The sequence below is a fragment of the Magnolia sinica genome, chromosome 4 (assembly GCF_029962835.1).
Source record: "Magnolia sinica isolate HGM2019 chromosome 4, MsV1, whole genome shotgun sequence".
NCBI classification, from domain to species: Eukaryota; Viridiplantae; Streptophyta; class Magnoliopsida; order Magnoliales; family Magnoliaceae; genus Magnolia; species Magnolia sinica.
In genome coordinates this window covers 22,546,237-22,566,722 of record NC_080576.1, presented here as the reverse complement: position 1 = coordinate 22,566,722, position 20,486 = coordinate 22,546,237, and the positions used below count along the sequence as shown (strand labels likewise).

General features: G+C 42.2%; 1 protein-coding gene across 1 annotated transcript; it reads right to left on the bottom strand.

Annotated features, from left to right (window-relative positions):
* Positions 1-181: 181 nt before the first annotated feature.
* Positions 182-19,051, bottom strand: LOC131242770 (uncharacterized). Its single transcript, XM_058241635.1, has 4 exons — positions 18,901-19,051; positions 18,739-18,792; positions 18,560-18,611; positions 182-788 (listed from the first exon to the last, which is right to left on the bottom strand). Exons 1-4 carry the CDS (start codon positions 18,978-18,980, stop codon positions 567-569), a joined length of 408 nt encoding a protein of 135 aa, XP_058097618.1. The 5' UTR covers positions 18,981-19,051; the 3' UTR covers positions 182-566.
* Positions 19,052-20,486: the final 1,435 nt, after the last annotated feature.

Sequence of the window (20,486 nt, the reverse complement as noted above, 5' to 3'; positions counted from 1 at the left end):
AATTTTTGCTTTGAGCACTGTTGCGATTTCACATTGAGCAAGTTAAAACCGGGGAATGAGTGTAATCTTCTGCAGTTTCCAGTGTTCCGATAATTTCAAGTTGGGGTATAACACACCCCGCTGGGATGTGGTTTCACCCATGGATATCTGCTCAAATGGAGATCTGGGGCACATCCAAAAGGACCTTTAACTACCATGTTAAAATCATATTAAAAGACTTGAATAACAGATCATATTTCATACTCCACCCATTGTCACTCTGGTTTGATGGAATGGCCAATTCAGCTGTTTCAACATTCCAAAATCCTGATTATGGTGGCAAGGAAGCTCGCTAGTTCCCATCAAACAGGCCCAAACTTGGGTTTCAAAACGGTGGTTTTTGAGCTAGCAACATAACTATTTCTGTAGTTGAACATATCACATTTGTGAAACTGCTTACACTTGGATGGGTTTACTGCGGTACATTAGCATACAGGATAGCTCGTGCAACAAGGCATCAAGACGCCTCCGTGATCCACTTCAACCAGACCATGCCATCATACACTAGCTGTTCCAACAGCCATACTTCACCCATTTTCTGAACCATTGTTCTTCAGATGCACATGCTGGATGGAACCCTCGGAGAGTATGGAAGAGTTCCCTTTGGGGGTTAATAAGTTGAGATTGGTTCTTTTTATGGAGCACATGAATTTCTGAAACTGATCATTTAGAGCCACTTTCAACGCCTGAGGGGAGAACTGCTTGGGCCTTCTGAGAAATTGGTCCACAGAGACCACTGCAAAATTGACCTGCACAGGTGTTTAAATGTAAAATCAAGAAGAAAATGTTCCAGATGTGGGAAATCTCATAGGGTCTTCAGCCTCATCAAACGTATATCTTGCTGATACACAGGACTCTAAAAAAGTGGGCGGATCCGGGGACACAGATTAAGTGGTGTTGCCAACACCACCCCCAACAGTGGCATGTTGATGTGTTGGGCACTGTGGGGCCCAATGCAATATACATATTTTATATCCATGCCCTCCCATCCATTTTTTCAGCTTGTTTTATGGCATGAATCTACAAATGAAGCTGATCCGAAGCTCACCTGGACCACACCACAGGAAACAGTAGGGTTAATGACACCCACTGATGAAACCTTGCTAGAGCCCACTGTAGTGTTTATTTGTCATCCAACCTGTTGATAAGGACACTCAGACCTGGATGAAGGGAAAACACAAATATCAGCCTGATCCAAACCTTTTGTTGCCCCTATGAAGTTTTTAATAGTGGCTGATCAATCACCACTGTTTCCTGTGGTGTGGACCACTTAAGCTTCAGATCTGCTTCATTTTTTGGGTTCATGCCCTAAAATGAGGGGCCAAAAAGGATGGACGGCATTGATATAAAACATATACATCATGTTGTGCCCCATGGTGCACAACACATCGACACAACATTGCTGGGGGTGGTGTTGGGCAACACCACCTGATCTGTGTCTGTGACCCAGACTATTGATGTCGCTGGTCCTATCATTAGACGAGAGATGCCACCTAACATAGATGGAAAATTGAGAGAGAGGGAGAGAGAGAGAGAGGCTCAAATGCCCAGAGGCTCAAATGCCCAGCATTAATGCACTTGATAAGGGTTAGAGATGAAATTCGAACAATAAGAAAAGATTTATGCTATCAAAACAAGTAAAGGTGCCAGGACATAGAGAACACAATGTCTGTGTACAGTTTGTGTGCTTGTTGGAATTGCACATGCCATTGCAACTAATCGATTTATTAAGTTAGGGGTGCATGAACAGGGAAGTGTCTCCACATACATTGCACATGCCATTGCAACTAATCGATTTATTAAGGTCGCTTCACTAGTGTACATGGCAGGAACAAAGTTAACACTCTATGGGCATTTTATTTCAAGTTTAGAACTAAATTCGACCTCAAGGAGGGAGGTAGAACAAAGATTAAGACAAGAAATAAGGTTATCCTCAGTTCGTCTTTCTAGTAGGGAGAGCAATAATTGAAGCTATTCTTCTACTTGGACAATTGATTGTGGAGTATAGAGAAAAGAGGAAGAATCAAGATGTGGTTTTTATACAGCTGGGGAAAGCGGAAGATAAGAGTACTTCAAAAGGTTATTTGGTAGGTGATGTGGAGAAAAAGGGTCCCAAGAGGACATATCGACATCATATGCATGACGGTGCCATTGGAAGTGTAAGAACAGGCCCTGGTGAGACAAATGGGTTCCCAGTAGCCATGGGTCTTCATCTAGGGCTAACATTAAGGTTAAGCCCCCCTACCTTTTTGCACTTGTTATGGATATGGATGAATTAACTGCTAATGTGAAGGATCAAGTCACATGATATACAGTGTTTGCATATGACATGGGGTTTTGGTTGATGAGACCATAGAAGCAGATAAATGCTAAATAGGAGGTTGGAAGAAAGCTCCAGAATCTAGAGCATAAAAAATAAAAATAAAAAAAGCAGGACCAAATGGAACATTTAGAATGCAATTTTAGCAGGAATGGTTACATTTTTTTTTGAAAGCTGTAGGAACAGTTACAGTTGAAATCAAAATTCAAGAAATCCCTCAATGCAATATATTTTGTTACCTACTCTATTAAAAAAGACATCAATGAGGTTGCTTCTTCCAATAGGCATATAGTTTGGCGGATGAAGTGGAGATGTGCCTCTGAAGTGCTTTGTGATCATGGAATACCTATGAAACTTAAATGAAATTATATTAGAAAGTCATTTGACAGGCTTAGTTGTATACGGAGGATTGAGCGGTTAGAAGGTAGCATGAACAGGGATTGAGTACTTCAGTGTTACAAAGATAAGGATTAAATCATCCATAGCAGCTTAAGAGCAGTCCCAGTAAGAGATTAAATGGAGGGGATATTTAGATAGTTTAGTCATGTGCAATGAAAACTAGAGACAGCTACAGCAAGAAGGTGAACACCGAACAGGGTTGAGGGGGTTGAAAGGACAATTAGAGTAAGACATACGGAGACATGGTGAGAAGAGATATGAAGGCTCATTCAGCAACCAAGGATGGGGCCTTCAATGGGGTTGGTTGGCAAAACAAGAAGTTGCAAAGTCAACACCAAGTGGCTGGGGAAAGGCTAGGATGATGAACAGATTCTACCTCAGCGAGGGAAGCAAATAAAGACAAGAACAAGGTATAATCAATATAATTAACTCGTAAGACCAGCATCCTGTAAACGATGACTGACACACAAAATGCAAAAAATGGCCAGATATAGAGACATCGAAAACCTTTTGTGACCCACTCATCCAGATGGATGGGGTCGGTATGGACATGAAAATGAAGGATATTGTTAGCAATGCAATGTAATTATGCCACTGCCTTACAGCATTGCCCACTCTTTCTTCCAGACGCCTGTTATGCCTATATGGGCATCAATGACTAAGATCTCAACCAAGTCGGCGGCACCACCGCCAAAAACCCCAAAATAGACCAAAACTAGACAGTGGGCAGTGGCACCACGGCTCCATTGGCAGCACACTGCCAAAACAGCACAGACGCACGGAGGTGTCATCGCCGGATCGGCGGCACCACCGTTAGAAAGAGTCAGATGACAGCGGCACCACTGTCAAATGCATTCCTTTCTTCTTCCCAAGCTCATTTTTCCTTCCCCACCACTCCATCTTTCATTCTTCACCAAAAATCCGAAAACCCTAGCAAGAAAATGGGTTTTATTGCAACCTTTTTCTCATATTTGGTCATTCCTTTGATTCTTTCCCTCATGGGGAAGAAGAGAGCAGCCCCCGATGAGGCGGGGCCGAGCCGTGAAAGGGGGACGAAAAGGGCCAATGACCGGCAAGCGGGGATTTCGTTGTGGATCCCACCGAGAGCTACGTTGGATCAACCGGCTCAGCCCGTAGTGGATGCGGGTCAATATCAGGGCCGAAAAGTAGTCTTCGAAGTCACAGTGGACAACAGTCTATTTGGCGAGTACGAGGTGCTAGACCGACTCTTGCACCTCGGTTGGGCACCCATATTTAAAGGGAATTATCGGGCCGATGCGGGATAAGTACGGTTGTTCTACACCCAAATCCGAAATCCAAAGCTCGACCCTCTGGGATTTGACATTAACTACGGTGGGCGAGCAGTCCACATCGACGTAGAAGCCATCGGACAAGTACTTAACATGCCATGGGGAAGAGTCCAGATTGGCATGAAGAACTTGAAGACAATGCAACGCTGGAATGAGCGTACGATGAGTTTGTGTGGCAAGCTAGTTGAGTGGAGGAGAGAGAGTAGCATACTCGCCTCATGTATGACAATAATGCACCGACTGCTCCACCACATCTTCACATATAAAGTGTATCCAAGAGCAGGAAACGGAGTGCTTCACCTACATGGTAGAGCTTCTCTACTAGGTAGGGCGGGGGGAGGATGTGTGCCTTACCTTAGTTATCCTTTACGAAATTGTGACGGCCCCAGCATCGCATCGCGATGGGTTGGGCCTCTCATTTGGCCACCTCGTTTGCAGGATGGCCCGACAGCATGGATTCGAGGGATCCAGCAGTGAACCTGAACCGGTTAAGTTGGTAATCAAAGATACATTGAACTGCATGGGATGTGGCCCCAAGCAACAGAGGGCACAGATCAAAGAATTTGGGGATGAGATAGATGAAGAAAAAGGATAGAGTGAGGAAGAAGAGGAAGGTGAAGACGAAGAGGGTGGGGATGAGACATGAGCTAAAGTCGAGAGAGAAGACGTGGGGCCACTTGCACCTCGGGGCATACAGGAGCATCTAGGTGCACTCGAGGCCAAGGTGGCCGAGATGAAAGAGGATTAGCAGTACCTGAAGTGCAAGGTGTGTAAGATGTACCGCACACTAAAGACGGCGTTGTGTTGCGTGCAAAAGGAAGGTGCGCCCCCTCCCTCGCCTGACTCCGCCGATCAGTAGATCTTAGGGGTCGTTTGATGTTAAATACACTCTTCGCATGATGTTTAGGAGTTAGTGTTTCTTTTCCTTTCATGTATTGTCGTGTTGTAGCTTAGGTGTTACCAGGGTTATTTTGTAAGGAAACAATGTAATAGACACGTTTGCTAATGTTAATGAAGCACTTTCCTGTTTTTCACTTCAATTGCACAAATTTTACTTGAATTGTGAGATCAAAATGGATGTTTGCACTTGGCGTTGTGAAATTCACCTTGAACTCTGTCAAAATGACCGAGAACTCTGTTAAATTGACCAAGAACTCGTTGAAATTGACAGAGAACTCGATGAAATTGACTTAGAACTCGGTGAAATTTATCGAGAACTTGGATAAATTGATCGAGAACTTGATGAAATTGTTCGAGAACTAGGTGAAATTGACCGAGAACTCAGTGAATTTAACCGAGAACTCGCTAAATTTGACTGAGAACTCTGTGAAATTGATTGAGAACTCGATGAAATTGACTTAGTACTTGTAATCATCGGGTTTAGGTTTTACAAAGGTGAATTTATTCGATTATACTTGCAATGCGTGACTTCTTGAAAGAATCATTCAATGTTCTCATGGCAAATAAAACATGTCGATCTATGTGAAGGATGAGGAAAAGGAATATGGGTTGATTTCCTCATATTCGTCAAAGTCATATTCAGGGTCAATATCCCCTTTCATGATTATTACTTTTATTTCCAAGTCTCAATTGTAGTAGTAAATCCATAATTTCAATCATTTTTAGAGACGTCTTGTAATTGAATCATTCACCATCACATTACATTCAAACATAAAATACATTACAAAATACATTATTCTTCTGCTATTGGAAAGTTGCACCTCCATCGATTATGCCCCGTTTGTTTGCACCTTCCACACTTTATTGTTTTCCGTTCCTCTCCACGTGAAGGAATTCTTATCTTTTTTGGCATTCCTGCTGACCTCTTAAGTTGTGTGGGTTTAATTTTCGCACAATAGTTTCTGAATTCGTTTGATATTTCCCATTGGCTTTTGTCACGTACTGGGTACATTGATTCGCTATATGTGATTTGGTAATTTTGTACCGTATATAATGGGGATCAGTAGGTATAATAAGGAAGATTATAGTTTATACATGCTGAAAGAACATGCAAACAAAGGAACCATTTGATGTCAAACTCGTGGCATGTACACGAAAGCTCACTGAGCTTAATTGTATCATTATAATCTCCCACAACATAATACTCGTTTCGAGAAATTGCATGACAACGGACATCTCGCACCTTCGGTATAAGACCCTTTAATTGTTCCTTGGCCCATGGAGTCAACGGTCCAGTAAATGATGATGCAGATTCTCCTCTTGTAAAACATTTCTTATATCTTAAATTTGATCGTCTTTATCAGTATAGTCACAGGGTATTCTCGAGCTTCTTTGAACAAAGCATTAACGCACTCCAGTATATTTGTAGTGACCAAGTTGAATATTTTTCTTGGAAAGTGTGAAGATGTCTATCTTTCGTATCCTATTTCTGTCAACCATGCATGTATCGCGGGGTTGGCTATTTCGATATCATGCATTAACTTTTCGAAGGCAACTTCCTGCACATCTCTACAACCCGCCAACAATAAATTTCCAACGACTTGCCTTTAAATGTGTCAACCAAGTTTCTGTAAATATGGTATGCGCAGTATCCATGGATTGCATCTTGGAAGACTTCGGAGACTTCATTAAACCTTTATGGCGGTCTGATATAATGACAAGACTCGGAAGAGATCCTAACGTACAATTGAGGTGGGTAAGAAACCAATTCCAACTGTTATTGTTTTTTGATTCCCTGATGCCAAAGGCCATTAGGAAAATATGATTGTCTCCATCCAAGGTTGTAGCAACGAATAGAACGCCATTGTATTTACCTTTTAGGTGTGTCCCATCGATAGCCAAGACCCTTCGTAAAGAATTTTGAAAACTTCTAACACATTGTCCAAGAGCAATAAAACATCTCTCGAACCTGCTCGTCTCTAGGTTAACAAGCACGGCTGTCACCGTCCTCGGGTTGGCCCTCCTCAACTCATGCAAATAGGAAGGGAGTTCATTGTAAGAGTCTTCATAAGATCCCATTACGCGCTTGATTGCAATCTCCTTAGCCCTCCATGACTTCTTATAACTGATAAGAATATTATATTTCTCATGCATAGCCAATATAATGTCACTCGGCCTTAATCTCATGCGCTGCTCAATACGACTAATAACCAATTCATTGGCTAACTTACTACTTGCTTACCGGTGATCGCTCTTCATCCATGACATGCCACATGTGTGTTAGGACATGTAAGTCCTTATTTTGAATATCCCCGCATCATTCACCCTAGATGCATTAACCCTCCATTCACAATTATCTTCGAAACATAACACAGTGAATCTCTTTGATGACGAGTATAAGATCCTATATTGAAAGTTTTTGCAAATTGCATATTGGCTCAAAACACACTAACACTGTCTCTTGTACTTAAACATTTGTCCAACGACTATCTCAATCAGGTCATCCAATAAATCCGAATATTCTGACAGATCTGCATTGATGAATGCATCATCCTCGAAAGGCACGTTAACTTAACCAATCATGAAGTTTGATGTTCAAGGCAACTCGAGCAGTGGAATGTCACTTAGACGTACACATTTGTCATCGGTGGTGGATGATGAAGGCGCATGTACTCTTGTAGATAAAGGTGATGCCATCTATTCACATTTGGATGTATGTATCTGAATGTTCCAACTATGCTGCCAAGAAACTCGCACATCTTTGTCGTTTTCAATTTTAAATGGAGAGATTGATTGGTTTGAGCAAGGGTACAATACTTTCATCCTAATATCATAATCATTCGGTGTACTCTTAATAATCATATACATTTTAGATAGATGCTCCTCATATGTAGTCCCGACACTCAAAGCAATACTTTTTGACTTTCCACCCTTGTACATGTATCCATTGTTTTCACATATAACTCCCTACCATAAGAGCAGATGATGATTATCACAGCCATTAACTGAGAACAAACACGTTAGCGTACGATGAATTTGACCAATTACTTGGTGAATTACTAGGTGAAATTCACCAAGTTCTTGATCAATTTCAGTGAATTCTCGGTCAATTTTCTCGAGTTCTCTGTCAATTTCAGTGAGTTCACGGTCAATTTTAGCAAGTTCTCGGTCAATTTCAACGAGTTCTCGGTCAATTTCACCGAGTTCTCGATCAATTTCAATGAGATCTCAGTTAATTTATGCGAGTTCTTGGTCAATTTCAGCGAGTTGTCAGTCAATTTTCAACGAGTACTAGGTGAATTTGACCGAGTGCTCGGAGAATCACTAGTTGAATTTGACTGATTACTAGGTGAATTTGACCGAGTACTAGGTGAATTTGCACATGTACTCGGTAAATTTTCATTAACTGCGAAAAAAATACATTAATTGTTCTTCCTTACCTCCCATAGCCACCATACCAATGAAACCCAAGTTCAAGAAGAAAAAGAAGAAAAGTGCATTGAAGTGAAACATGATTTAGAACCCTTTGAAAGATTGAAGAAAACCCTTATGGACAAAACCCGGAAGATTCCAAGTTTATCAATGCGACCGATTTGAAGCAATGAATAGAACCCTGAGAAAGATTGCAGATGTAAAATGACAATAACTGGATATTTCAGGAAGAAAAACGAAGAAAAGAAGATGGGTTTTTAGGTTTTTGGGTATATCTGAATGAAAGGAAAATAACCCAAAAAACAAGGGTATTTTTGTCTAAAAATAGTCAATCTGTACAACACCAGTTTAGAATTGGAAAGTAAAGTTTTCGACGTTAAAAAAAGTTGGTGGGTTAAAAGTGAATTTTATAGTGGGAAAAAACTCTTTTTTTAGGCCAATTAAAAATTTGGATCAGATTCGGATAAACTCTTTTTGACCCATTCAATACAAGTCATGTTGGGGAGGAGTTTCGGAGGATGAGAGTAGGACCTAAGGGGTCATGGTGAGGAGAGATATGAAGGTTCATTCAGAAACCAAGGATGGGGCATCAAATGGGAAAACAGGAAATTGCAAAGCCAACTACAAACGGCTGGGGCATGGCTAGGATGATGAACAAAATCTACCTGAGCGAGGGAAACAAATAAAGACAAAAACAAGGTACGACCTAAATATCATTAACTTGTAAGACCAGCAACCTGGAAACGATGACTGATACACAACATGCAAAAATTACCAGCCATAGAGACATCGAAAACCTTTTGTGACCCACTCGTCTAGATGGATGAGGTCAGTATGGACATGAAAATGAAGGATATTGTTAGCAATGCAATGGAATTAGGAAAAAAACATGCAAAAGCCAATGCACCAGATCCATTTTTTCAGACCTGTTAAAAATTTGGATCGGATTTGGATCAACTCTTTTTGACCCATTTAATACAAGTCAAGTCGGGTACCTAATGCAGTACAGTACCCAATTGGTAATAAATTAGTTTTAGCCATAATAATATGCATTAATCAACTAATGACTCCAACTGGTTGGACTATAAGTTACGGTCCACCCAGTGCATAACTACGAACCTTATCGAGTGTGTGTGACAGCTACCCCATCCAATAGGTTGGCCTCATCATGAGGATCATCTTATGCAAAAATCAGCCACATATACTCATCGAGTGGGCACACTTGTATTTTGCTATTTATCAAATGGCTAGAAATTGTTTTCAATGGTGCCTCACCATATGAGTAGATGGGGCTGATTTTTGCAAATCCCCATGGTGGGGCCAAACCCTTGGAAGAGTTGTATATCACATGCACTTAACAGGTTTTTTTTTTTTTTTTGAAGGATAACAAAGATTTCATTAAAAGCAGAAAAGAAAAACAAGACAAAAGGAGAGGGGACGCTGAGAAAGCGAACCACCTAGTCTCCTAAGAAGAAAACATTACAACCCTTAAGAGAATCAACATTAACAACCCAATCTATGATCAACTGTTTAGCTCTTCAAACAAGAGATTCGCTCCACTTAGATTCATTTCTGAAAATTCTTCCATTTCTTTCTTCCCAAACTGTCCACCAGGTAGCCAGGAGGGCTAGTCTCCAAATAGGGGTCCTCTGTTTACCTAGGCTGACACCATGCCACGCCATAAGTAATTGGGCTGAGGAGAAAGGAAAGGACCAATTGATGCCGAAGGGACCCAAGATATGAGGCCAGATATGATGGATGAAGGGACAGTGGATAAACAAGTGATCTACCATCTCCTCGTTCGCCATGCAACAAGGGCAGATATTCGGATGGATCATGCCCCTTTTCCTCAAGTTGTCGATAGTAAGAACCTTGTTTTTACCAACCAACCACCCAAAGAAAGAAACCTTTGGAGGGGCCGCATGATACCAAATCTGGCTTGTAGAGATATCATCTTCAAGGGAGCGAGAGCTTACCAGAATTTTGTAAAAGGATTTGACCGAAAAGAGACCTGTTTTTTCAGCTTTCCAAGTTACTTTGTCTTCACTTAGGATGTTCAGTTTGCTCTTAGAAATCCGTTCAAGGAGGGCCACGAACTCGGAAACCTCCCAGTCCTGGAGATTCCTCCTGCAAATTGGGTTCCAGACCACATTTCCATCGGAAACAGAGAAGAAATCAGCAACTGAAGAGTTCTGATTATGAGAAATACGATAGATATTTGGAAAGTCATCTTTGAGGAGAGAGTCTCCCACCCAAGAATCTTCCCAAAAGCGGACTTTGCGACCGTTACGAATAGCAAAATCAACCCCTTGAAGAACCTTTTTTTTTTCAAAGAAAGAATGCCCCTCCATAAAGCCGATGCTTTATAAGAAGAGGAATCTTTAGACCACCATCCGCCCCAAGAGCTACCATACTTGCTTTTGATTAGCTTGTTCCAAAGACGCCCATTTTCGTTCCCCAATCGCCAAGTCCATTTACCAAGGAGAGCTTTGTTCATAGATTTAAGACTTTTTAGCCATGCACCACCATCTTTATGTTGCTGACACACTACCTTCCACTCAACTAAATGGAATTTCTTTTTCTCCTCTTTCCCATGCCATAGAAAGTCGCGTCTCAATTTCTCAAGGGTAGCCAGAATTGAAGCAGGGCATTTGAATAGAGACATGAAGTATAGAGGGAGATTAGATAACGTTGATTTGATAAGAGTGATGCGACCCCCAAACGATAAGTATCTACACTTCCATTTAGCCAGATATTTTTCGAATCGGTCAATGACTTTATCCCATAAAGATTTAGGGGGAAGACCCATGCACAAACGGAGACCAACGAAAGATGTCGGGAATCTGCCTTCGAAACAACCAAAAAAATCGGCATAAGTCCTGCTGACTTCCGGATCCATATTCACCCCAAACAGTTTGGATTTGGCCAGATTTACCCTAAGACCGGAAACTGCCTCAAAGCAGCGAATTGTAGTACGAAGGTTACTCAACTTATCTTGATTGGCTTCGCTAAAAAGCAACGTGTCATCGGCAAATTGGATGTGAGAGATCGGATTATCGAGACCTTTTATTCTGATGCCGCTTAGAATTCCTTCTTCTTGGCCTTTGATAATCATTTTGGATAGGGCCTCAACCACAATAAGAAACAGGAAAGGAGATACAGGATCTCCTTGGAGAAGACCTCTAGAGCTCTTAAAGAAACCTTTCAGACTACCGTTAAAGAGGACTAAAAAATGGGCGGACCCGACGCACTCTCCAATCCATCTTATCCATTTCTCCTCGAATCCCATACGAGCTTGCATATACTGGAGGAAGGCCCAGTCGACGTGATCATAAGCCTTCTCAAGGTCTAACTTACATAAGATGCCTTTAGATTTGGATTTGTGAATGGAATCTAAGCATTCGAACGCTATAAGAGCACTATCGATAATCTGCGTGCCCGGGATGAAGGCAATTTGATTATCTGAGATGACTTTCACGATCACATTCTTCAGCCAAGTGGACAACACTTTTGCCAAAATTTTGTATGGCCCACTACTCAGACTTATCGGCCTAAAATCCTTGAAATTTGACGTCCGCTGGAATTTGGGAATTATGGCGATGAAAGAAGCCTCGAGGCTTTTAGAGAGGCGGCCTCTGTCGTGAAACTCTCTGCAAAAAGCCATGAAATCAACCTTGATAGTATCCCAGAATTTCTGGGAGAAAAAAATAGGGAAGCCATCAGGGTCGGGGGCCCTGTCCCCCCTCACTGAGTCCGCCGTCGCCTTGATTTCTTCCAACGAGAAGGGGGCTTCAAGACAGGTGGCATCTGCAGCTGCTAGCCTATCTAACTGCAAGAAGTCTAATCCCAGTCTGATCCATTTCTCTCCCTGAAGGAGATTGCTAAAAAAACTAATGGCCTCTGATTCAATAAGCTTTCTGTCTTCAGTTATGGAGCCGTTAACCTCGATGTTGCTGATCTTGTTGAGCCTAAGCCGAGCGCTAGCGATGCTGTGGAAGAAGCTAGTATTCTTGTCCCCTTCCTTAATCCATTTAGACCGCGACCGCTGTCTCTAGGCAATCTCATCTTCAAGCACTCTGGTTGAAATATTTTGAACAATCTGAGTTCTATTTGAGATCAGATCAGGAGAAAACGTTCCTTCTTCCGCTTTCATATCGATAGATTGCAACTCTGATAATAAGGCTTCCATTTCCTTTGACCTTGTATCCAATTCTTTTTCTCTTCACTGTTTAATCTTTTCCTTCAGAAGCTTCAGCTTGAAGCTTAGCCTATATCCAACAAATCCTTCAACCTCAAATTCTGCCCACCAATTTTCTACAAGTTACGAGAATCCTTGAATCTTTGTCCAGGAGATTTCAAATCTGAAAGGTTTAGGACCCCAACTATGATTATCAGCTGAGACGATGAGAGGAGAATGGTCTGAGGTGGTTCTCGAAAGGGCCGATTGAGAGACGAAAGGAAATACATCAGCCCATTCAGTAGAAATGAGGAATCTGTCCAGTCTAGCTAAGGTCGGCTTCATTCTCCCATTCGTGCAGGTAAATCTGGCACCAAAAAGGGGGAGATCCACCAGCTCTTGATCGTTGATCCAGGAGGAGAAAGTCCTCGTTGCAGGAGAGACGTTGCTAGCATGGGATTTATCTTCAGCATATCTAGTGATATTGAAGTCTCCACAAACAGACCAAGGGCCATTGAACCTGCATCTAGAGGCATTGAGCTTCGCCTAGAAATTGACTTTGCTGCTATTAGCAGTAGGGCCATAAACAGAACTGATGAGACAAAGAAAATTCAGAGAATAATTTTTCAGAATAATTGAAATAGAGAACTCCCCTGTCCAGCTCAATTCCAGAGACCATTTAGAAGAATTCCAAGCCACGAGAATTCCTCCCGCACTACCTCTGGCATCCAACGAAGGCCATTTAACATCTTGGGTGTTCCATAGAGAGTCCATCAACTGATTGGAGAATACTGGCACCTTTGTCTCCTGAAGACAGATGACGTCCAGATTGTTCCTCCCGCAAGTATCTTTTATCAATCTTCTTTTCTGCTTCGATCCCACTCCTCTAACATTTCACGATAAGATCTTCATAGGGAAACTGAGCTACCCTGGTTAATGACGTTTCCTACTCCCGATAATAAGCCGAATGAAGGGTTGAGAGACGAAGAGAGATTGTGCAGTTCTCTGTTGCTACGAGATCAGGGAGATCGCTGCCTTGGGGATTTGGTACCAAGAAGCGAGCGACCCCTATCTTCAACGCATTGAAACAGGGCTATGAAATCTTCCAGACAGTCCCCGAAAGACAGTCCAAGAGATCTGCCTGACCGATCGCATCTCGAACCCATTTCTTTTTTTGAATAGCTTTGATCAGATTTGCCCTTTGAGATTCAGGATCCAGATGCGATAGTTGAGAGTTTCCTGTAATATCTGGGTTACCTTCCTGCCAAATCTGAAGGGGTTCTGCTTCAATCAGGCCTGCAGGACTATCTTCACGGAATAAAGTAGCTAGGGCCAGCTGGGAGATCCCGCTTCTGGGGGATTGGGGCGGAGAAGAAGGATTAGAGGGAGAAGCCAGAGATTCTGGACTCGATGACCGGAGATCGGGCTCAGGAGGGTCTTCAGATTCCCAGAGAGAGGCATCGTCTCTAATGGATGGTGAGGATTTATCCACCAAAGAGGGACAGGGAGGGATTGGTTTAAATCGAAGCTAGTTGGGGTCGGGAGATCCAATACCTGAGGAACTGGGATGAGTTGGAGAGTCAACTCTGCCTGCGGTTCGAAAGCTACTATCGGAACGTCAACTTGAGCAATAGATGGGTCACATGACCTTTTAAGAAGTCGAATCTCTCGACACGGGTCTCTGTGCACTTCTGGTAGGAGACATGGTCGAGACACCTCAATTCGGGTCGCTAAGTTTATCGGGTCTCTACCCGTATTGGGAGGACGACGAGGATGAGACACCTCGAATCGGGTCGCTGAGCTAATCGGGTCTCTACCCATATCGGAAGGGCGACGTGGACGATTCACATCCATACGAAGGTTCTGCGTAGAGATCCAATCAGAGTCACGAGCGAAATCTTTACGAATCTCGAGGCCACGTGTCGCTTGCTTCGTCGAAGCCATAGCTGCTCGACAGTCGAGGACAACTGTCTCTGGAAGGATGATGAGCGATCAGAATGGAGCTCCAGAGGAGCATGAGTCTCGTGCTCCGCCATTGGAATCCATGGCTATCGTCGTCTCCAGCAGCCGAGGGAGGAGCTCCCTAGATCTCCAAAGATCTCCCCAACGAGGGGATGGATCATCTTTCTTCTCCAACTAAATCGGAAGAGAGACGATTTTGTTGTCGACTTCCACTAGGATGTGGGGTGGCAGCACATCTCCTTTCTTGCGTCTAACCTTTGCTCTGATTACACCTTTCTCCTCGCCTAGAAGGGTCTTTGGATCCATCTCAATGAGGTTACCTAATGTGGTTGCAGCTTCTAGAAAAAATTCTTCATACCATAGCTCTAGAGGAACCGACCATATGAGAATCCACACTTCTTCCAAGCCGAATAGAGAGAAATCTTCCCAGTATTGGATACGAAGGACAAGGCCTTCTTTGTGCAGAGCGCCTGCCCAGACTAGGATATCTGAATTAATGCCCAGGTTTAGTTTGATCCATAGATCGCTATATCTGATCGGGCGAATACTATATTGCTCCGGGGTAACTCTACAACATTCGTCTATCCAGGATCTGATTTGGGGGATGGAGACGTTAGCTCTGGTTATCGCTACCACTGAGTTTGCCAGATGATTTTTGGATTGATCAATACAAGATTGATTAATGCAAAGAACCGATTTGGGGCCTTGATTCCTCTCCACCGATTTTCTACCTATGTCGATCCCCCGAGAGAGGGTGGTAGTTTTTTTATTCCTAGCTATCTCAATAGGTCAGATTAACGCCTCTTTGAATGATGCCGGTTTTTCCTGCTGCGTTCAATTCTGGCCTTGCTCGATGATCTTTTTTGAAATGGAGCTCTCCACGGCTTTTTTTAACTTTGAGTTCAGGTCCAAACCTAGCTCTCTGGACAAGGAGTTTAGCACCTCCAAAGCTCTCGCTGTGAAGCATCCAAACTGCTCTAATAAGTTCTTCTTCAGAACTCATTCTAACCAGAGCGAAATCCCTGTAAGAACCGAGTTTTCTATCCCTTGGTCTCACAACATCCATCACAGCCCCTGCACGACCAAAAACTCTGGCAAAATTTACAGGAGCCCATCCGTCTGGGATTCCCTTCACAAAGAGTGGGATATCTAGAGTAATCCCACCCTTTGCCTTTATCTAATGAAGCTTTCCGGTTTCTCCTGTGCATGGTTTGCCATGATCCTTCAGTCTCAGCATCTTGTGAGAGTGCCCCATCTTTCTCAATCTGATTTTCCGATTCCACTACCGAAACCTTATCTTTCCCTGTTTTCTTTGACTGAGTCATCCTCGTCACCGTCGTCATCGTAGCACCATCGTCGTCGTTGTCATCGTCGCACCATCATCGTTGCACACCACTGTTGCACCATCATCGTCGCTGTCATCGTCACACCATCGTTGTCGCTGTCATCATCACATCATCGTCGCACATCATCGTCGCACACCATCGTCGCGCCATCATTATCACACATGCACTTAACAGGTTGGAAGTTATCTTCTGGGTGGACCAATATTTGTGGTCCAGTTAGTTGGACTTGACACCTCTTACTAAACACCCTTCAAAAAAATTTATATGCACACAAATTAGCATCAATTAAATTATTGCCCTTCTCAGTTAAATGCTTCTCCCGCCTTCCCCTTTTGGAGTTCCCAATCCCATTCAATACATTTTGAAGTATTTGAGGCCTCCGTGCTTCTTGGCTTTTGCATGACTCTTTGGTACAAACAAGTACTCACGATCAATCACTTAAGGAATGGACAGATGATCATCCCTCTCTAGTTGGAATAGTTGGATGGTTCAAGCTTAATTTTGATGGTTGTTAGTTTGGCAATCCTGGTCCAGTTGGATTTCGAAGGTTGACCAGGAATGATTGTGGTCTGTAGTTTTGGTCTTTTAAGGACCATTGGGAGTTCATGACTTCAATTACACTGAAACAACAACTGGTCTTCATGGAGTGGGAGCTATTGCTAAGTCTAGTCTAAGCCCTCTACAAACCTATGGGAATTCTATAAATGTTATCAAATGGATAAAAGAAGGTTCTCCTCCTTGGAGACCCACGAATCTGATTGACGGATCAGCATAAATTTATGCTTCTCTCCTGGTTGTTTTCTCCCATGTTCATAGATATGCGAATTCACATGCAAACGGTTTGTCTAAAGGGAGAGTTCACAAGTCTGGGGCTGTGGTTTCGGGCAAAGTTGCAAATGGCCAGCTCTATTGTTGTGTGACGCAGGGATGAACGTGATGAGGTCGAGCACCATCTTCCTCAAGAGGATAACTATTCTGAATCCACGGAATTTCTCTGGACTCCTCACAGAGGCTTCTCGAATCCACGAGAAAGAAAGCAAGCAAAATAGAAAATAAATTCTATAAAATTTGAAATTGATTAATGAATCAAATAAACGAGTTCACAACCCTTTAAATAGGGATACCAAGCAATGGGAGAAAAATCAGAAGCAAACTACAACTAAAACTCCTAGGATTCGCAACTTACTATAAATAGTAAACTTACTATTTATAGACGGTCGTGATGTCTACTAGTGCGCAAGGTTTTCGGCCAAAAATAGTAAGTGTCCTATTTGGCTTCACCAAACCGTCCTCCTAATTATTCTAAGCTCTTTTCACGTTGGGCGCAACTCCTAAAGCCCGACAGATGAAGAGTTATAATCAAACTAAAACTTACTATTTATAGTTAAAACGAAATTAAAATAGGGAAACGACCGTTGATCCGAGGGTATTTCGCAAATCCGGCTTGTGCAACCCGGCGTAGCTGGGCTGGCTGGCTAAAGTAGATCGTTCTACCCCAAAATCATATATTTTACGCCCGATAACTCATTTCGGATTGTGCGATACGCCCGATCTAAGGTCCAACAATCTGGATCACTTCTGTCATCGACCGGGCCTTTTCTAATCCATCTTGGCCATGAAACTGTTCGCGACCCGCTCTACATCATTGTGTTATCTTAGTGGGTGGATTGTGTTATCTGCATTGAAGGTTGGCTGTTCATGTTGCATTAGTTTTTTCACTTGCTGCATTTTCCAAGGTATTCCAAAACAGTTACGGTGATGGTGGTACACGTTACGCGCTAAGGGGTCATAATGGCCATTATAGAAAAAATGGCCCATAACAGCCCTGTAATGATCCATTACAAGGTCAAAATAAAAATTTTTTTTTCAAAAAATAAAATGAGCCAGTACGGACAGTATTGTAATGTAACGGCTTTGCCATTACGGTCACCGTTACTGTTATGGAATGCCTTGGGTTTTTCTCTTCGTTTTCAAGAAATTTCCATTCATTAGAAGAAAATAAATCTTCAAAATACACACACACATCAAGAATAATACAAAAAGTAAATAAGGGGTCATTTGGATGGCTGTAAATGGGCCATGTTGTAAATGACTTAAAGGTAAATCATTTACACTTTGCGTTCGGATGGCCTTTTTTGCCTGAAAATCATTTACATGCTGTAAATGATTTACAGCATTTACCCCCATCTCATTTACGGGGAAAAAGTATGGATTTCATTTACAGGCCCTCCATTTACAGCCTACTGGCTATAAATGGAAAATTTGGCTGGCTATCCAAACATAGACAATGATTAACCTGTAAATCATTTACAGCATAAATACAAGCAGGATAGGAGCTTAAACCATTTACAGGCATCCAAACGATCCCTAAGGCATTTCTCAAGGAGAGATAAGGTGTTTCTAAATTTCCTCTAGCAGTAGAATGGGAATGACATTGCATAGAACTATCAATGTTAGACTAGGAATCCCAATCTGTATTCGAGAGTTGTACTTCAGAATGACTGAGAATGTAGTTTTTCTAAACCCCCCAAATAAATATGCCAAATCCTAATCTACCCTTGCAACTCATACGCATTAATAATACCAGCTCTACCCATAAGAAAATTGAAACAAAATGCTCCATCTCTGCATTCTACCACATGTAATCAGAACGCAATGAACTGAAAATCCATACCGATTGTGTAGCGATCTTTACCAATGCCTTCGCAAGAGGTAAAATGCAAAACCTATTTCAAGAAATGAAAAAAGACAATTTAAGGGAAAAAAAAAAAAAAACAATTCAGCTTCAGATAAAGAAGAAAAAAATGAAGAAAATTCAAGATTTTTCTTGAGTTTTGCTAGGAAAATCCTTACATTCCTCTGCCACCGGATAAAGCTTCTTCTGAAGGCTCCTTCCATTCATCAAACCTGCCATTACACAAAAAAGAAAAGGAAATAGCTTTATCAGAAACCTAGTTTAGGGTTTATCAGAAACCCTGAGAGAGAGAGAGAGAGAGAGAGAGAGAGAGAGAGTACACCCAACCGTAACGCCTGTCAAATAAGAGGCGTTTTGGAGGTTTTGATGGCCGGACTCTGGGGGGATTTTCTGAGTTCATGGCTGCAGCTCTGGCACTGGTGGGCGAGCTTCACTTCATCCGTTTGTATGTGAATTAAGAGAAGCTTTTGAAGGGTGTGCTGAGTAAACTCTGTGGGGCCCACCGCGATGTATGTGAATTATCCACGCCGCACATCCGTTTTTCCAGCTCATTTTAGTGCATGGGCCTAGAATTGAAGCATGTTGAAAGCTCAAGTGGACCACACCACAGGAAACTGTGGGAACTGAACACTCACCGTTAAAACTTCTTGGGAGCCACATGAATTTTGGATCAATCTGCTCTTTATATTTTCCATTCATCCATGTTGATCAAACCTTATGAATAGGCTATTTCCTTAATCCATATCCATGTGACCTCCCCAATATGTTTAGATAACACAAACATTATGTGGTCCCAGCAAAGCTTCAACAGCTTATTTTAGGGCACCATCCCAAAAGTGAAGGGTATCCAAATCTCAGGTGGACCACACTACGGGAAACAGGTGTACCACACCATGAGAAACAGTGGTGATTGACCATTAAAAACTTTTTTTGGGCCTCAAAAGTTTTGGATCAAGCCAATGGTTTTGTAGCCCTTCATTCAAGTCTTTGTGACTTGATCAACAGGTTGGATGGTGAATAAACATTCCGGTAGCCCCTAAAAGGTTTTTAATGGTGGGTATTCAATCACCACAGTTTCCTGGGGGTGATCCAGATAAGATTTCGATTTGCTTCATTTTTGGGATCATACCCTAAATACGATAATAAGATGTCAAAAATGGATGGACAAAGGATACGTAAAGCACGTACATAACGGTGGACGGTCGACTCCAGAGTTGGGGATCCATCGATGTTGGTGATCCACTAAAGCCATGACCATATCAATCGAAAGCAATGGTCACAGGTCACATGCAACCACCAATGCAGGATGCTCCTAGGGTCGGAAGCTAGGTGGGCCCACCGTGATGTTTGTGAGAAATCCACCCATCCATTTGTTTTGCAAACTCATGTTAGGAGATAATCCAATAAATGAAACAAATGCAAAACTCGAGCAGACCACACAACATGAAAAAGTGGGGTGGAAAATACTTACTGTAGGGTCAAATTTGGTGTTTATAACCATCAAAACCGTTTGTAAGGACATTTACACTGCAATGATCTGGAAACACACGTAACAACAACAAAAAATGCTTGATCTAAAACTTTTGTGGCCCCACAAATGTTTCAATAGTGGGCATTCAATCCCCACCTTTTCCATTTACCACAATTGAGTTTTAGATCTACTTCATTTTTGGGTTCATGCTCCAAAATAAGCTGGAAAATTAGATGGATATGGTGGATTTTTCACAAACATCATAGTGGGCCCCACCTCGCTTCCAACCATAAGAACCTCCTTGGTCAGGGTTCCACATGAAGATTTTATATTTTTGATCCCTAATTAGGGTTTTGTAGTATTGAATGTCAAATTCCTAATTACGATTTTGTTATGTTGAATTTAATTGAAAATTTTCAATCTTTAATTCATAAT